This window comes from Centroberyx affinis, unplaced genomic scaffold (genome assembly GCF_046629955.1).
Source record: "Centroberyx affinis isolate AG114_WGS23_722 - 3 ecotype Tasmania unplaced genomic scaffold, CSIRO-AGI_Caff_v1 ptg003021l_1, whole genome shotgun sequence".
Taxonomy (NCBI): domain Eukaryota; kingdom Metazoa; phylum Chordata; class Actinopteri; order Beryciformes; family Berycidae; genus Centroberyx; species Centroberyx affinis.
In genome coordinates this window covers 68,147-82,437 of record NW_027281118.1, presented here as the reverse complement: position 1 = coordinate 82,437, position 14,291 = coordinate 68,147, and the positions used below count along the sequence as shown (strand labels likewise).

Sequence of the window (14,291 nt, the reverse complement as noted above, 5' to 3'; positions counted from 1 at the left end):
TTTTTCCGGGTCCGCAATTTCCTAATAATTTCCTAGAAAGGAACTGTTAAATTCTTAGGATGTTTCCTTGAAAGAGCAATGAAAATGATGTACTAATTATAGGGAAAATAGAGAAAGAGTTCAATGGTTGTTGGAAGTTGGTAAGTTCATCCAATTTCTTCTGTTGTTTCCAAGACAGAACCATGAAATGATGTAGCAGTTCTATAGAAGATTTGAAATTAATTAAAATCTATTATTAATTAATTAAACTCATAACTATATTATATAATTATATGAATAATGACTACTGATAATTGACCTCTGCCTATTGTTTTTCCAACAAAGTTTTTAGTTCCAGGAAATTCTTTAAGAAATGTACAGTATCTTATGACTCCACCAGACTGCTTACATTTTTTATATAACTACTACGTCATTTCATGGTTCTTTCCAGGAAACTTCCTAAGAAATTAACAGTTCCTCTCTAGGAAATTAATAGGAAATTGTGGAAAAGGCGTTACCCAAATGTTTACCAAATAGGGGTCAGTGGCCTCATGAATTTCTATTTGGGGGTCCATGACATGAAAACGTATTAGTTTTTGCATAGACCGATCTACTTCATACTGCTGTCAGTCTTATTGTCTGTTCTACTCTAGGGTGTCACCTTTTAACCGCAAAATAACTTACTAATACGAAGACTACAATGAATTAATTCCAAATGTGTGAAATCTGTGGGGCTTTTATTTTGAAATGAGGACGTGACACGGGAAGTGGATATACCGCACGGAAGCGTTTCAGAGGCGCACTGGCCGCCATGTTTGATACAGTACGTAATGCGGAAGGAGGACCGTAGTTGTCTGTTGAGTGCAGAGAGACAAGTGTCAGACTCAAAGTTAAGTTTGTTGCCGCGGCCAAAATGCGCCACGAATTAACGGACGTAGCGGGTTAAGTTTAACATTTTGTCTGAGAGAAGATGGAGGCGAGATTCGGCGGTGAAGTCGCGTCCGTTGTGGAAGTCGCCATCCAAGCGACCGTTTGTGTTTTCAGGGATGCATGGGGGAAAGAAGCGCCAACTGTGGAGTGGGACGAGGCGAGGCGAGGCGTCGTCCAAGACATAGAGAGGGACCTGGTTGTTAAAATCGGCAAACTGTTCAGGGAAGTTTCCTCGGAGCTGCTGGAGGAGAACGAGGCTCTGAAGGCCAAAGTGGAACAGCTGGAGAATGTGCTGGAGAATAAAGCGGGCAAGCTGGAGAGGGAGCTGGTGGCCCGGGTGGGACAGCTGGGCAAGGAGCTGGAGCAGCTGGAGCACGAGCTGAAGAGCATCACCGAAAACACTAACAAGCCACAGAAAGGCCTGACTCACATTCTGCTGCAGGACGGATCTCTGCTTGGTGAGCAGCACTGATCATAACTGTGTTTGTGTAACAACTTTTCTGAGGAAAACCAGGTCCGACCTCGTTTTTGCTCAAACATCATTAGTGTTGTTTACCTTCCTTTGCTGTTTTACCTCTTAAGTCGACCTGTGTGTGCCGGCTAATTATAGTTTCCATACTGCTAGACTGCTGTTTGCTTTAGCTAACACTCCCTATCAGAGGTGTGACCGAGTCAACTTTGCTCGAGTCCCAAGTCGGTCTCAAGTCTTGAGGAACAAGTCTCAAGTCAAGTCTCAAGTCTAAATGTAGAACAGCAAGTCCAAGTCAAGTCCATGTCATTAATGTCAAGTCTCAAGTCTAAATGTAGAACAGCAAGTCAAGTCAGAACAAATCAAGAGTCCAGAATCAATTTAATATCTTAAAGAAAACGAAATATCTAGGACTTTTCAATGCAATGTGGTTTTAATAGGATAAAAACTTGGTAAGAGTTTGAGTTTGATTTCTATCATCAGTTTCAACGTCAATAAATTCAATCATTCCATACAAATTCAGAAAACAGAATTTAAATTCAGTCGTCTGCTGGAACAAATCTCATCACTTTCAATCTAAATCATTTACACAAACACAAGATCTCAAGTCAAGACTTTAGAAACCTTTTCAAGTCATCAGAGTACAAGTCAGAGTCGAGTCCCAAGTCACCAGAACCCAAGTCAAGTCTCAAGTCTTCTCTTCATGCATCAAGTCAAGTCTCAAGCGATTCAAATTGTGACTCGAGTCCCCACCTCTGGTCCCTATGATAAACAAATTGCACTGTTTTCTGCACACACACACACACACTTGGGCTTATGTGATGAGGTCTGTGTGACATTTTCCCTCTCTTTCTGTTTTTCTTTCCGTCTGCGAAACCACAGGGAGCCCGGTGCTGTCGGTGTCCGCCAACCAAGCCGCCCCAAAACCTGCTGCTAACATGGCCGCCCCCAACGCTCCGGCCGGTCTGCCGGGAGCCGCTCACTCCGCCCCCGGCACCGCGGCTTCACCCGTGACCGCCGTCCCCAAACCCGCGCCGACCCCGGTGGTTCTCGTCAACAGAGTCGGCTCCTCTCCCACGGTGCTGCTGGTGGGAGCCGGTCAAGTTATCGCCAACGCCTCCGCCTCGCCGACGGCCGTCTCCAAGCCGACGGCCGTCTCCAAGCCGACGGCGCTGCAGCTGGGAGCCGGGAAGCTCGTCCTCACGCCTGCTGCCTTGCCGGGCGCTGCGCTTCAGGCCGTGACCAGCAAGGACTCCAACACCGTCAGTGGGGTTAATTCAGCCAAGCAAAAGGTTCGGTACTTCTGTCGTGTGTTTGGTTTTATGTAGCAGATTTACACTGATGCTCCTGTTCAGAGTGACTCAAAACAAGTTGAACTAGAAGGTAGGGCTGGGCGATATGGACCAAAAATCATATCTCGGTATTTTTAGGCTGAATGCTGATACACGATATATATCTCGGTATTTTCTACGAAGTGGGCTAAATGTTCAGTTGTAAGTAGGGCTGGGCGATATGGACAAAATCAAATATCACAATATTTTTTACCAAATACCTTGATATCAATATTGCAACAATATTGTAGGGATGACTATTGGTGCTTTCACAAAATATTTACACAATTTTTTTGATAAATAATCATCAGTAATGTGGATATAATGACTAAGTGGGTAAAGGCAAATAATAGAACAGCTAGAACAGTCTGGTAAGTTCAGAAAATGACATCACTTTACTGTAACGCAGCCTTTAAAACCAGGAAAAGACAACACTTATGCCAGATCACGATATTATGATATCCAAAATCTAAGACGATATCTAGTCTCATATCACAATATCGATATAATATCGATGTATTGCCCAGCCCTATTAGAAGGGCACTTGGAGAGCGCAGACCTCCGCCACGGTTCGTGCTATTATTGCTTGTTCGTGAGTCGGATCCGGATCCGCTCCAAAATGTACTGTGTTCTTCCTTGGCCCATGCTACACCCTTCCACGAAGTTTCATGAAAATCGGGCCAGTAGTTTTTCCGTAATCCTGCTTACAGACAGACAAACAAACAAACAAACAAATAAACAAACGTCACCGAAAACATAACCTCCTTGGCAGAGGTAATAAGCCTAAATTACAAGATTTATAACATTGTCAGCATCACAAGCAGCTAATAGTAAGGAGCATATGGTCAGAGTCACACACAGGAAATAGATGTAGTAAATATTCCTGTATCGCTGGTATAATAAGGAAGGACATTTTTTATATGTGTACATTTGTAAAGATGTACCCATGAATTACTGGATACAGTTTGACAACAGGGTTTATTAAACTGTAACCCGTCATCGGAGATTGCGTTAATGCAGTCCCTTCTATTGCATGTCTGTGATTTTAGTCCCTTCCCAATCTGCCGTGATCAATAAAGAGTCAGACATCTTTTACCTCCCTTTATTTTCCCTGTAAAAACTGTCAGCTAAAACTTGTCCAGGCCACATGGCTGTTAGTTACATGTCATAAGTTTTGCAGCAAGGCCGCCGAGCCTCTACTATGTCTGTAATTTTGAGATTACGGAGTTCTCCTGTTCCATAGGAATTGTTCATTGACATCACTGATGTCTTGTTGCATGTTAGACATTGTCCTGAAAACTAATCCTGGCAGAATATGGTTTAAGGGTGGTGATCAGAAGGAAACAATTTTTGTGTATAGGCTACAGTGGCTAGTAAATCTCAGAGTTCACCTACTATTTTACTAGCCAACTACTTTCTGTTTGAATTAGGGATGTAAATTTTAATCCGTTTACTTAATCGACCGTCAGTCACGTTAACGACCAATTAATCGATTAATCATTATGTAAAAAACAGCTTTTGACATAGAAAATGTGTGTTTGTACACCTGTCTTTAGGCCAACTCAACAAGTTAATCAACCAAGCAAAATTCAAAAGATCTTCCTGCATTCCCTGTCATTGTGCTTGTAGACCTGCTGTATTTCAACACTGTATTACAATGTTTACAATGAATACTGTTGTCTTTTCGGGTGTAACGCTTCTACACTAGACTTTTCGCCCGTTTGCTTGGCTTCCTTCTTCCTCTGTATAAGCGGTGAAAGTTAAATTGCGCCCTTGTGGTGGTAAATCATTTCAGCAAAAAATGAGAAATAGCACATAGCCTACAATGTTGATTAATCAGTTAATATAGGCCTATGCTTGATCGATCAAATTCTTAACGGCGATTAATCGATTGTCGATTAATCATTAACGTCCCTAGTTTGAATAAAATAAGAAACCTGTCAAAGATTTACGAGCGTCTGGATGGTGTTATTTTCCCCCCCTAGTGGTGATACAGTAGGCACTTTTTGGGCACATACATGCACAATGTTGCCAGCAATAAGCAACAAATAAGTCAAAAAACTTAATTAGCAAAATTATTTCTAGTAACATGTTCCTATATAAACAGAACCGTGATGCTGAAGAAACTCCTCACTGTTGGCCATCAGAGCTGCTGAATGTCACCAACATTAGTTCACTTTGACTCAAATGAAATCCATGTTCTGTTTCCTTCTGCATTACAGAAAACTCCGGAAGAGACGGCTTCTGTCCCGGTGAAGAGGAAAAAGGAAGGGAATCCTGAAGTTGTAAAAGGTATGATTCAAAGTCAGACTGCATAGGGTTTCTCCTGTCATGCAGAACTGAATATTAAATTATCTCTATAAAATAAAAATAGGAACTGGGATAGGTTGAAAATGAAATCTGTTTTTCAGCAACATTTCTGTTGACGTAAGAGTTGGAAAGAAGGCAGAAAGTCTTGCTTTTGTCATGTAAACTCTAAAAATCAGTGTGGTATAGTGGAAAGTTTATCTACTCCACCAGACACGTTTATGTTTAACCAACCAACAATTTGAAGATCCAGTTTCAAAATCCTGTTTTGCTGCAGCCATTGAGGTCAGTAGACCAAAAATGTTTGTTTCCCTGTGTAGCAGGAAAACAATCGCTACTCCAAGGAAAAAATGTCGAAGAAGTAGCCTATTTATGTTCTGCATGTGTGGTAATTTTTTATTTTTTTTAACTCCCTACCCCCAGCCTCCACCGACAACAACACTGAAGAGAAAGAAACCAAGTTGAATAAAGTGCAGGAGAGAAAGCAGCGGAGAAAAGAGCTGCGGACAGTGAAGCGCTTCTTTTGTGAGCTCTGCAACGTCGGTTTCCACTGGCAAGGTGAACTGCAGAAACACATGCTCGTCCACAAGAAGCCTTTCCCCTGTGACCAGTGTGACAAAAGTTTCCTGGAGAAGAAGTCCCTTGAGAATCACCTCCTGCGTCACGAGGGCCGTAAAACGCCCAAGCCTTTCCCCTGTACTCGGTGTAAAAGATCGTTCCGAAAAGAGCAGTCTCTTCAGAATCACATGGTGCGTCACCAGCGGTTTAAACAGCCGAAGCCGTTCACCTGCGATCAGTGTGGCAAGAAATTCAGACTGGAGAAATCTCTAGAAAACCACGTCGGGCGCCACGAGGCGTCGAAACAAATGTTCAAGTGCCAGGTGTGCGACAAGACGTTCAAGACCCCGGGCCAGCTGAGGTGTCACAAGGTCGTTCACTCAGAGGAAAGACCGTTCAACTGCGCGACGTGCGGGAAAGAGTTCAAGAGTAAAGACACTCTTCGCTTCCACCAGACGGTCCACACCGGCGCCAAAAAATACAAATGCACAATGTGCGACGAGACTTTCAAATACGCCCACTCCCTGACCGTGCACAAGAGGAAACACACGGGCGACACGCCGTTCATGTGCACCGTGTGCAACAAGACGTACCGGACCGGCACCGCTCTGAAAAAACACAACCTGGTTCACACCGGGGAGAAGCCGTTCACCTGTCACATATGCGGAGCGAGGTTCAGCCTGAATAACAACCTCAAGAGGCACATTCGCCTCCACACAGGAGAGAAGCCCTTCACATGCAACGAGTGCGGCAAGAGCTTCTCCGACAGCAACAAGTTGAAGTCCCACATGCTCGTCCACGGAGCCAGAAAGCCTTTCATGTGTGATCTGTGCGGGAAGACCTTCCTCTTCAACTGCAGGCTGCTGATTCATCAAAAGTTTGTGCACGCCGACGGGTTAGATCAAACGGACGGAAACCAGAGAGTTCTGCCGAACCAGCGGCGAAACAAGTCGTCGCTGGCGAAACCGTTCAGCTGCAGGATCTGCCTGAAAGGTTTCAGCGCCGCCTCGTCTCTCAAAGTTCACGAAAAAGGCCACGAGGAGCACAAGGACTACCACTGCAGCATATGCGGGAAGTCTTTCCATAACAAATACTCGTTCAGCTACCACCAGAGAAGCCACTCGGGGGAGAAACCCTTCGTCTGTGACGTGTGCGGGAAGAGGTTTGTCCAAGCCGGGAGTCTGAAGCAGCACGAGCGCATACACACCGGGGAAAAACCGTACAAGTGCGACCACTGCGGCAGGGCCTTCAGAACGGACGGAAACTTCTACCGGCACCTGCGGATCCACACCGGGGAGAAACCGTTCGAATGCGAGCGGTGTCACAGGAAGTTCAACCAGTCCAATCAGCTCAAGTCCCACATGCAGGTCCACACCGGCGTGAAGCTGTACACGTGTGAGCGGTGTGGGCGGGGCTTCTCGGATTCAAGGCAGTACAAGAAACACAGCTGTGATGGGTCGTAGGGGAAGTGGGGGTATGACCAGTGTGTTGTCTGGTCACCACAGACACAAATGGGAGAACTTGTTACTTATGTATTAAAGTCATAGTTAAAGTTAAGTTATATGATGTATTTAGGGAAACAACATGACTTGTGTTTGGCCCTTTGCCTTTTTGTTGAAGCTGTTGCTATGCTGCCCTACAAAGATAAATTGTAGTAACTGCATAAGAAGAGTGAAACTGAGAAAAATGACTTCAATACGTTCATCTAAATTATCCACTGTCCTAACAAAATTATTTTTGGTACAGAAGTGGGTAATGTATTTTGTTCAGTAGCACCTAAGGGTTTATTTTTTGTTAAAATGAAATCTAAACTTGAGTCACGACATTTGGCCTTTGAAAAACTCAAAGTACAGTTACTGCTGATTACCGTTGTAGGGCAGTGCAGAATGGCCATTAAAAATCCCCAAAATGAACATGTGAAACACAAACAGAACCCACAGTGAAGTAAATGAAGGATATAGGTAGATTATCACAGCAAAAATTAAAATGTCTAGCTTGAAGAAGTGCTTTTGGCATGTTGTTTTTTCTATTGGTGAGTTTCATTCATGCCACCAATGATTCTGTAATAATGGGTTTTTATTTTATTTTCAGCAGGTGAAAATTAATCGTTAAAATACATGGAGAATGTATTTTTGTTGAATGCTGGCGTTTTCTTTTTTGAGTATAGATCAAATATTTTGTACTAATTTAGTTCTTAGGCATTCGGTACACAAAGCATTGAATGCTGTTATAGTTATAAACATGTAATTATTTTCAGAGAAAAAAATGTACAATGTAAAACGTATTTTCTATGTACAGTTCATTCTACTGTGTTACTGTATAAATGTTTAATAAAAAATGCGCGTTCATAGTCCGATCTACTGTATAGTCGAGTTTGAGGCTTTTATTTTGAAATATTCTTTCACGTTCCCAAAATTACCAGTATGACGGAGCTACTTCCATTTCCGGAGTTAGTGTCAAAGAGCTAACGCAAACTCTGATGGTTTCCCTGCCGCATTGTTGTGAAAGTTGAGTCTTCGTTTGAGGGGGAAAATGCCAGAAAATGAAGTGTTTTATTTAGAAACTAAGTCCATCATGGAGATTGTCGTTAAGACTGCAGTTGATGTAATCGGGAGTTCAAGGGAAGAAAAGTCCACGAAGGCGTCAAGTATGAAAACCAAGGTGAATGAGAGGTTTACATTTTGGGAAAAATAACTTGACTACACGTTAAAAGAGTCTGTGGTCACGGAGTGGATCAGAAATACTGTAGTACGAGGAGATGGGTCGTCGGCATTAAATCAAATGAGGGGCAGCGTAACGTAAAGCATAACAAAGATGGCGGACTGTGATCGGGTAGCTGTTAATGTGGGTAAAGTTGACAACGACGGTGGGGAAATGTCCTGAGGGGGGAACGTATGTGTAAAAGTGTGGATATCGGCATGGAAATATTCAGACTGACGTGACGGTTAATTCAAACTGTCACATCTTTACAAATTTGTTCATGAACACCAACTGCTTCTTCGTCTTCTTTAGTGTTGAATTCATGGCGGTTGGCAAACACTTGGAGTGCGTTACCGCCATCCACTGATCTGGAGTGGGGACTGACCATATCTTTAGTAAAAAAAAAAAAACTACTATCTGGTTTTCTTTCTTTTTTTGTATTTAAAACAAATGCGTTTATCTATTAATCATCTATAATCTATTAATTTACAGTTAGGCTAGCTGTTGCATGATGATTTACTGATTTACTACTTACTGTTTCTTCCTCTCCACAATTATCACATCTGTTGTTAATATGCTCATTGCTGACAAAAAGAGAACCATTTTAACCTGTATGAGCTTTAGCTAATGTTGTTATTACGTTATCCGGCCCTTTAGTATATAAACAGGTTATATTATATTAGTTATTACTCTGTAGATATTACATCTAGAGCTGCAACGATTAATCAGTTAGTTGTCAACTATTAAATTAATCGCCAGCTATTTTGATAATCAATTAATCGGTTTGAGTAATTTTTTTTAAAGAAAAATAAGTAAAAATTCTCTGATTCCAGCTTCTTAAATGTGAATATTTTCTGGTTTCTTTACTCCTCTATGACAGTAAACTGAATATCTTTGGGTTGTGGACAAAACAAGACATTTGAGGACGTCGTCTTGGGCTTTGGGAAACACCGATCGACATTTTTCACCATTTTCTGACATTTTATAGACCAAACAACTAATCGATTAATCGAGCAAATAATCGACAGATTAATCGACAATGAAAATAATCGTTAGTTGCAGCCCTAATTACATCATCACTTGGAACAACCAGGTACACTGGATAAGTTCAAATGAATACGTTTAAGACACTTCTTTTATCTCGTTGGTGTTAACTGTCTTCTTCTAATCCTTCACAGACAGATTTTGCCGCCATCGCCCAAATGTTGGCCCGGGAGGCAACGAGAAAGATCAGCAGCGTTTTCACCCAGCTGTCCACAACGCTGCAGAGTGAGAACGAGACTCTGAGGACCAGAGTCGGGCAGCTGGAGAGCGAGCTGAAGAGCCTGAGCGACAAGTTTGAAAACGCCAGCAGGTGGAGAGAAAACGTCCTGAAAGGCTGTCCGGTGCTTTTCGAAGACACCGGGTTGATCTTCACCTTGAAGCCGTTTGGGAAGTTAAAAGAAAAGGCAGACAGAGTCACAGTGTTAACTCCTGTCGGGCTGCAGATCGGACACAGCACCGGTAAAGTTCCCCAGTAAACTCTCCTAATGTGATGCATGTGTAAGTTAGCTAATGTCAGGTGTACATGAGAGCAGGCACAGTGTCCGTAAAGCTTTGAAAGGGGAAATTTGCTAGTTGCTTGTAGCATGAATATGATATTTGGGAAGCATATTGTTGAGCCTGGACTGATTAGATAAGTGTTTTTTTATGTTAGTGAGTGTGAGAGTGAGTTAGTGAGTGTGATATAAAGAGGTTGTCACATACAGGGAAAAAGGCAAGACATGTTGTGGACATGTAATAATAATAATAATAATAATAATAACTTTATTTATATAGCACTTTTCAAAACACAGTTACAAAATGCTTTACAATAAAAACACAATTTTAAAAATGCAAAGAGAATAAAAACAAACTAAAAGCCATAAAACGTAAATGTATCACTCTACAAATATTCATTCAACAATGTCCAGTAATAATTTAAGCATCATAATTATTTACACAGATACAGAAAAGAAGAAAAAGGAGGAGAATTGTAAAGATAAATCATCCTCGGTCAGTGGAGGAGGTAAGATTTCTGATTTCATTTAAAATATAAATATATAGGCCTAAATATTCTGTGACTATAATATTATGGCCATTCAGAAAGCAACAGTGATATTTCACCCACTTGCAGAAGAAGCAACATTCTCATTAACTTGTAGCAGGATTTCTTTGCACAACCAAATATTCTGTCTGCAGGTTGTTGAAGACAAGGTGCACACAGACTGAGACTCCCGCACCTTGTGTTATTTCTAAAAAAAAAAACTGAAGGTTTACGATGTTGTCAGTGTTTGTGTGTCATCATTTGTTTTCTTTGCTGTCACCTTCATATTCAGACCCAGAAAAGGAGAAAACTGAAGTGAAGTCTGAAGCTGATTCGTCCGCAGTCAGGAGAGGAGGTGAGATTTCAAAACACTTTGAAAAAGTGCAAATATGAAAACTGATACAGAGGAAAAAAAACTCTTATAGCTCATATAAAAGGCTTATAATTGATAGCTATAATTGATGAATAATTAATAATGTGTTAACTGATTGTTAACAGTGGCTGCTGAAAATTGAGACTTGGATATGAGTGACTGACACTGAATCAACCTCAGCCATTAGAGGAGGAAAGATTTTTGATAATTCAAAAGAGAATTGAATTTGTTGTTATCTCATATTATAGGCCTAGTCTGTGATCATAGTAAAGATTCAATTTCATTTAATGCAAACAGACTTTTAGAAAATGACAATTCCATTAATTTGTAGCATAAGGTCAGGTTGCACTTTATTGAGTCAGCTAAAACAATCTTAGGTTACTTGTCTGCGTTCAGAAATGTTTTGGGATTCTCCTTGTGACACAATCGGTACGTTGTGATTGTTATTCAGTGGATGTGACAAGTATGTAACTGAAACTGTGGACTTGTGGATAGATCCTCTTAAAATCGTAAGAAGAAAAACAGTAAAAAGTATTAGTTTTTGTCATACACCCTTAACTCAGATACAAAACTTATAAGATGCAAAAAATGGAATGACGCAATACCAATGTTCATTTTCATTTTTCCATTACAATTCAAATTTTTGCATCAGTGTTTACAGTTGTGCTACAGACTGGACATGTGTGGTAATGTTTATCTTTTCCACTCAGGTCCTGCAGAGGATTGTACCTCCAGCAAAGAACCCAAAGAGACTGGCAGCCAAAATACACAGGAGGTGGTTCTCAGGAGGAAAGGGAAGGTCTTTGTGTGTGAAGTGTGTGACAAGAGCTTCAACCGGCAGTTTCACCTGATGAAGCACATGAACACTCACAAAGAGCAGAGGCCCTTCGCCTGCGACCAGTGCCCCAGAAGATTCAGGACCGCCGCCACTTTCGAGCACCACCTGCTACGCCACGAAGAGAAGAAGTACGCCGCGTTCAAGTGCCCGCTCTGCGAGAAGGAGTTCAAGACGAAAGTGCACCTCAAGACTCACCAGCTGGTTCACACGGACGCCAGGCCGTTCAGCTGCTCCACCTGCGGGAAGGGCTTCAAAACCAAACACAACCTGCAGGCCCACCAGGTCGTCCACGCCGTCGAAAAGCCGCACAAGTGCTCGGAGTGCGGAGAGACGTTCAGGTACGCCTTCACCCTGCAGTGCCACAAAAGCGTTCACACCGGCGAGCATCCTTACAAGTGCGCGGTGTGCGGCAAGGCTTTCGTGAAGAGGAGGTCGCTCAGGACGCACCAGTCGGTCCACAAAGGGAAAATGTTTACATGCGAGACGTGCGGAGCGGGCTTCACGCTCCAGCACAACCTGAAGAGGCACATTCGCATTCACACGGGCGAAAAACCGTTCAAATGCAAAGTCTGCGGCAAGAGCTTCATCCAGGACAACAAGCTGAAAGCCCACATGCTCCTCCACGGCGCCTCCAAGCCGTTCATGTGCGACCTGTGCGGGAAGACTTTTCTCTACAACTGCCAGCTGCAGAAACACCAGAAAGTACGGCACGACGAAAAACACGGGCGGGTCATCAGAAGGCGGACGCGAGAGCGAGGCAACCGCAGAGTGATCTACCGGAGAGACCGGACGACGGTGGACGTGACGCCGTTCGGCTGCAGGACTTGCCGGAAGGGCTTCGACACCGCCGGCGCGCTGAAGAGACACGAGGCGATCCACGCGGGTCAGATGCAGTACAGCTGCGACGAGTGCGGCAAGTCGTTCTTCTACAAAGCGACTTACGACTACCACCGGAGGATCCACTCGGGGGAGAGGCCGTTCGGCTGCGGCGTGTGCGGGAAAAGGTTCATCATTCTCCAGGCGCTCAAGTCCCACGAGCTGCAGCACTCCGGAGAGAAGCCTCATAAGTGCGACGAGTGCGGCAAGGCCTTCAGGATCTACACCAACTACCTCCGACACTTGAGGGTCCACACGGGGGAGAAGCCCTACGAGTGCGAGGTTTGCGGCCTGAGGTTCCGGCAGCTCGGACACGTTAAGCTCCACATGCACGTCCACACGGGGGAAAAGCCGTACCGCTGCAGCGGGTGCGGACAGGGCTTCTCCGATTCGAGGCAGCTCAAGAAACACGGCTGTGACGAGAAGCAGAAATGATTCGGGTTAGACGTTTGGCACGGACCGAACCTGAGCACCTGATGATGATAATAATGTGGCGGTGTTTCCTCTGTAGTCGCTCAGCTGTGGTGCAGCACTGCAGCAAGGGAATTACCGGCAGAAATTCTTAGTGTAAATCGTACTTCTAATTTCCCTCCAAGACAAAAAGTCTAATCTCAATATTGAAAATTAAGGTTTTTATAAGTGATAAAGTATCCAAAGAAAAACATTCAGCATTGCAACCTGCACTCGAACCATAACTGGAACCAAAAGAGGGACAAATTAAAAATACCACCATGCACCACTGCTACATAAAGGTACAGAGGAAACACACATGTTGATTGTAATACTTGAATGTTAGATGCTATGTTTCTGATAAATGCTGCCTTAAGTAAATGTTTGGCTGAAAAATGTCATCTTGGTCATAAATTTTGAGCGTTGTAGCCAAACTGTGGCCATAGCTTAATAGTATAAACTTTACTTAAATATTTAAGGCAACTTCTCAACAATAAAAATGCATCTAGAATTAAATAGATCTTGAAATATGAAATTTTAAATTTTCACACATCCTCAACTGTGAATGCCAGCACTGCTAACATCAGCCAGATGCATTATTAGCCGAGACAGGTTTTGGTTTAGGCTATAGTTGCTTAGATTAACAAGTTGGAGTAAAGTTATGTCTTTATATTTTATATGGTTCTTCACAATCTGGAAAAGTTGGAGGTTAAGAACATTTCAGTAGACCTTTAACATGTCCATTTTTGTATGACTTGGTGGTCAATTCAAAACAGTGCTTTAAAATCGCTGTAAAATAAAAATCAAATTGATAAAAAAAGAAGAATGATTTTTCAATTGCATTTATTTGACATTTAGCCTACTTGAAACCTTATCCTGATGACATTGTGGCTTTTATTTTGAAAGGGGGGAAAAAGAAACACGATCAGAGACGCTCGGGATCGAGGAAGCCTACTTTCACCGTACAGTGAGCAACGGTTGGAGAGTCCGTGAACCACAGTAACGTTTTCTCGACTACATCTGAATAAAACATGTCAACTTTTAATGAGGCGTTTCGATCCCAGACAGCATCAATCCTATCTGTATTCGTTGAGGAAATCTACAGACTGTTTGAAGAGTCGCATGAAGCGGCACGCAGTGAGACATCTTGTAAAGAAGAGCATCTTGGCTCGGTGGTCCAACTGTTGGTGAAAGAAACGGTTCGCAAACTTTGCATTCTGTTTGTGGCTTGTTCTGCAGTTTTACAACATGAAGACCAGACCGCGATGAAAAACCCCAAGAAGACTGAAAGACTGCCAGAGATTAGCATCCATGTAAGTGGTTGAATCATTGTAGATCGTGCTAGCTAGCTTAGCTGGCATGGCTAACAACATTAACTGGCACGACGTGTGACCTTTACAGTCTGCGTGTGACGT

At 42.9% G+C, this 14,291-nt stretch overlaps 1 protein-coding gene across 1 annotated transcript; it reads left to right on the top strand.

The window, feature by feature from the left end:
• Nucleotides 1–824: 824 nt before the first annotated feature.
• Nucleotides 825–13,632, top strand: LOC139659135 (zinc finger protein 721-like). The gene is made up of 9 exons (XM_071537359.1): nt 825–1,367; nt 2,261–2,670; nt 4,932–5,001; nt 5,440–7,033; nt 8,088–8,235; nt 9,453–9,777; nt 10,259–10,321; nt 10,632–10,694; nt 11,423–13,632. Exons 1-9 carry the CDS (start codon nt 950–952, stop codon nt 12,859–12,861), a joined length of 4,530 nt encoding a protein of 1,509 aa, XP_071393460.1. The 5' UTR covers nt 825–949; the 3' UTR covers nt 12,862–13,632.
• The last annotated feature ends 659 nt before the right edge of the window (nt 13,633–14,291 follow it).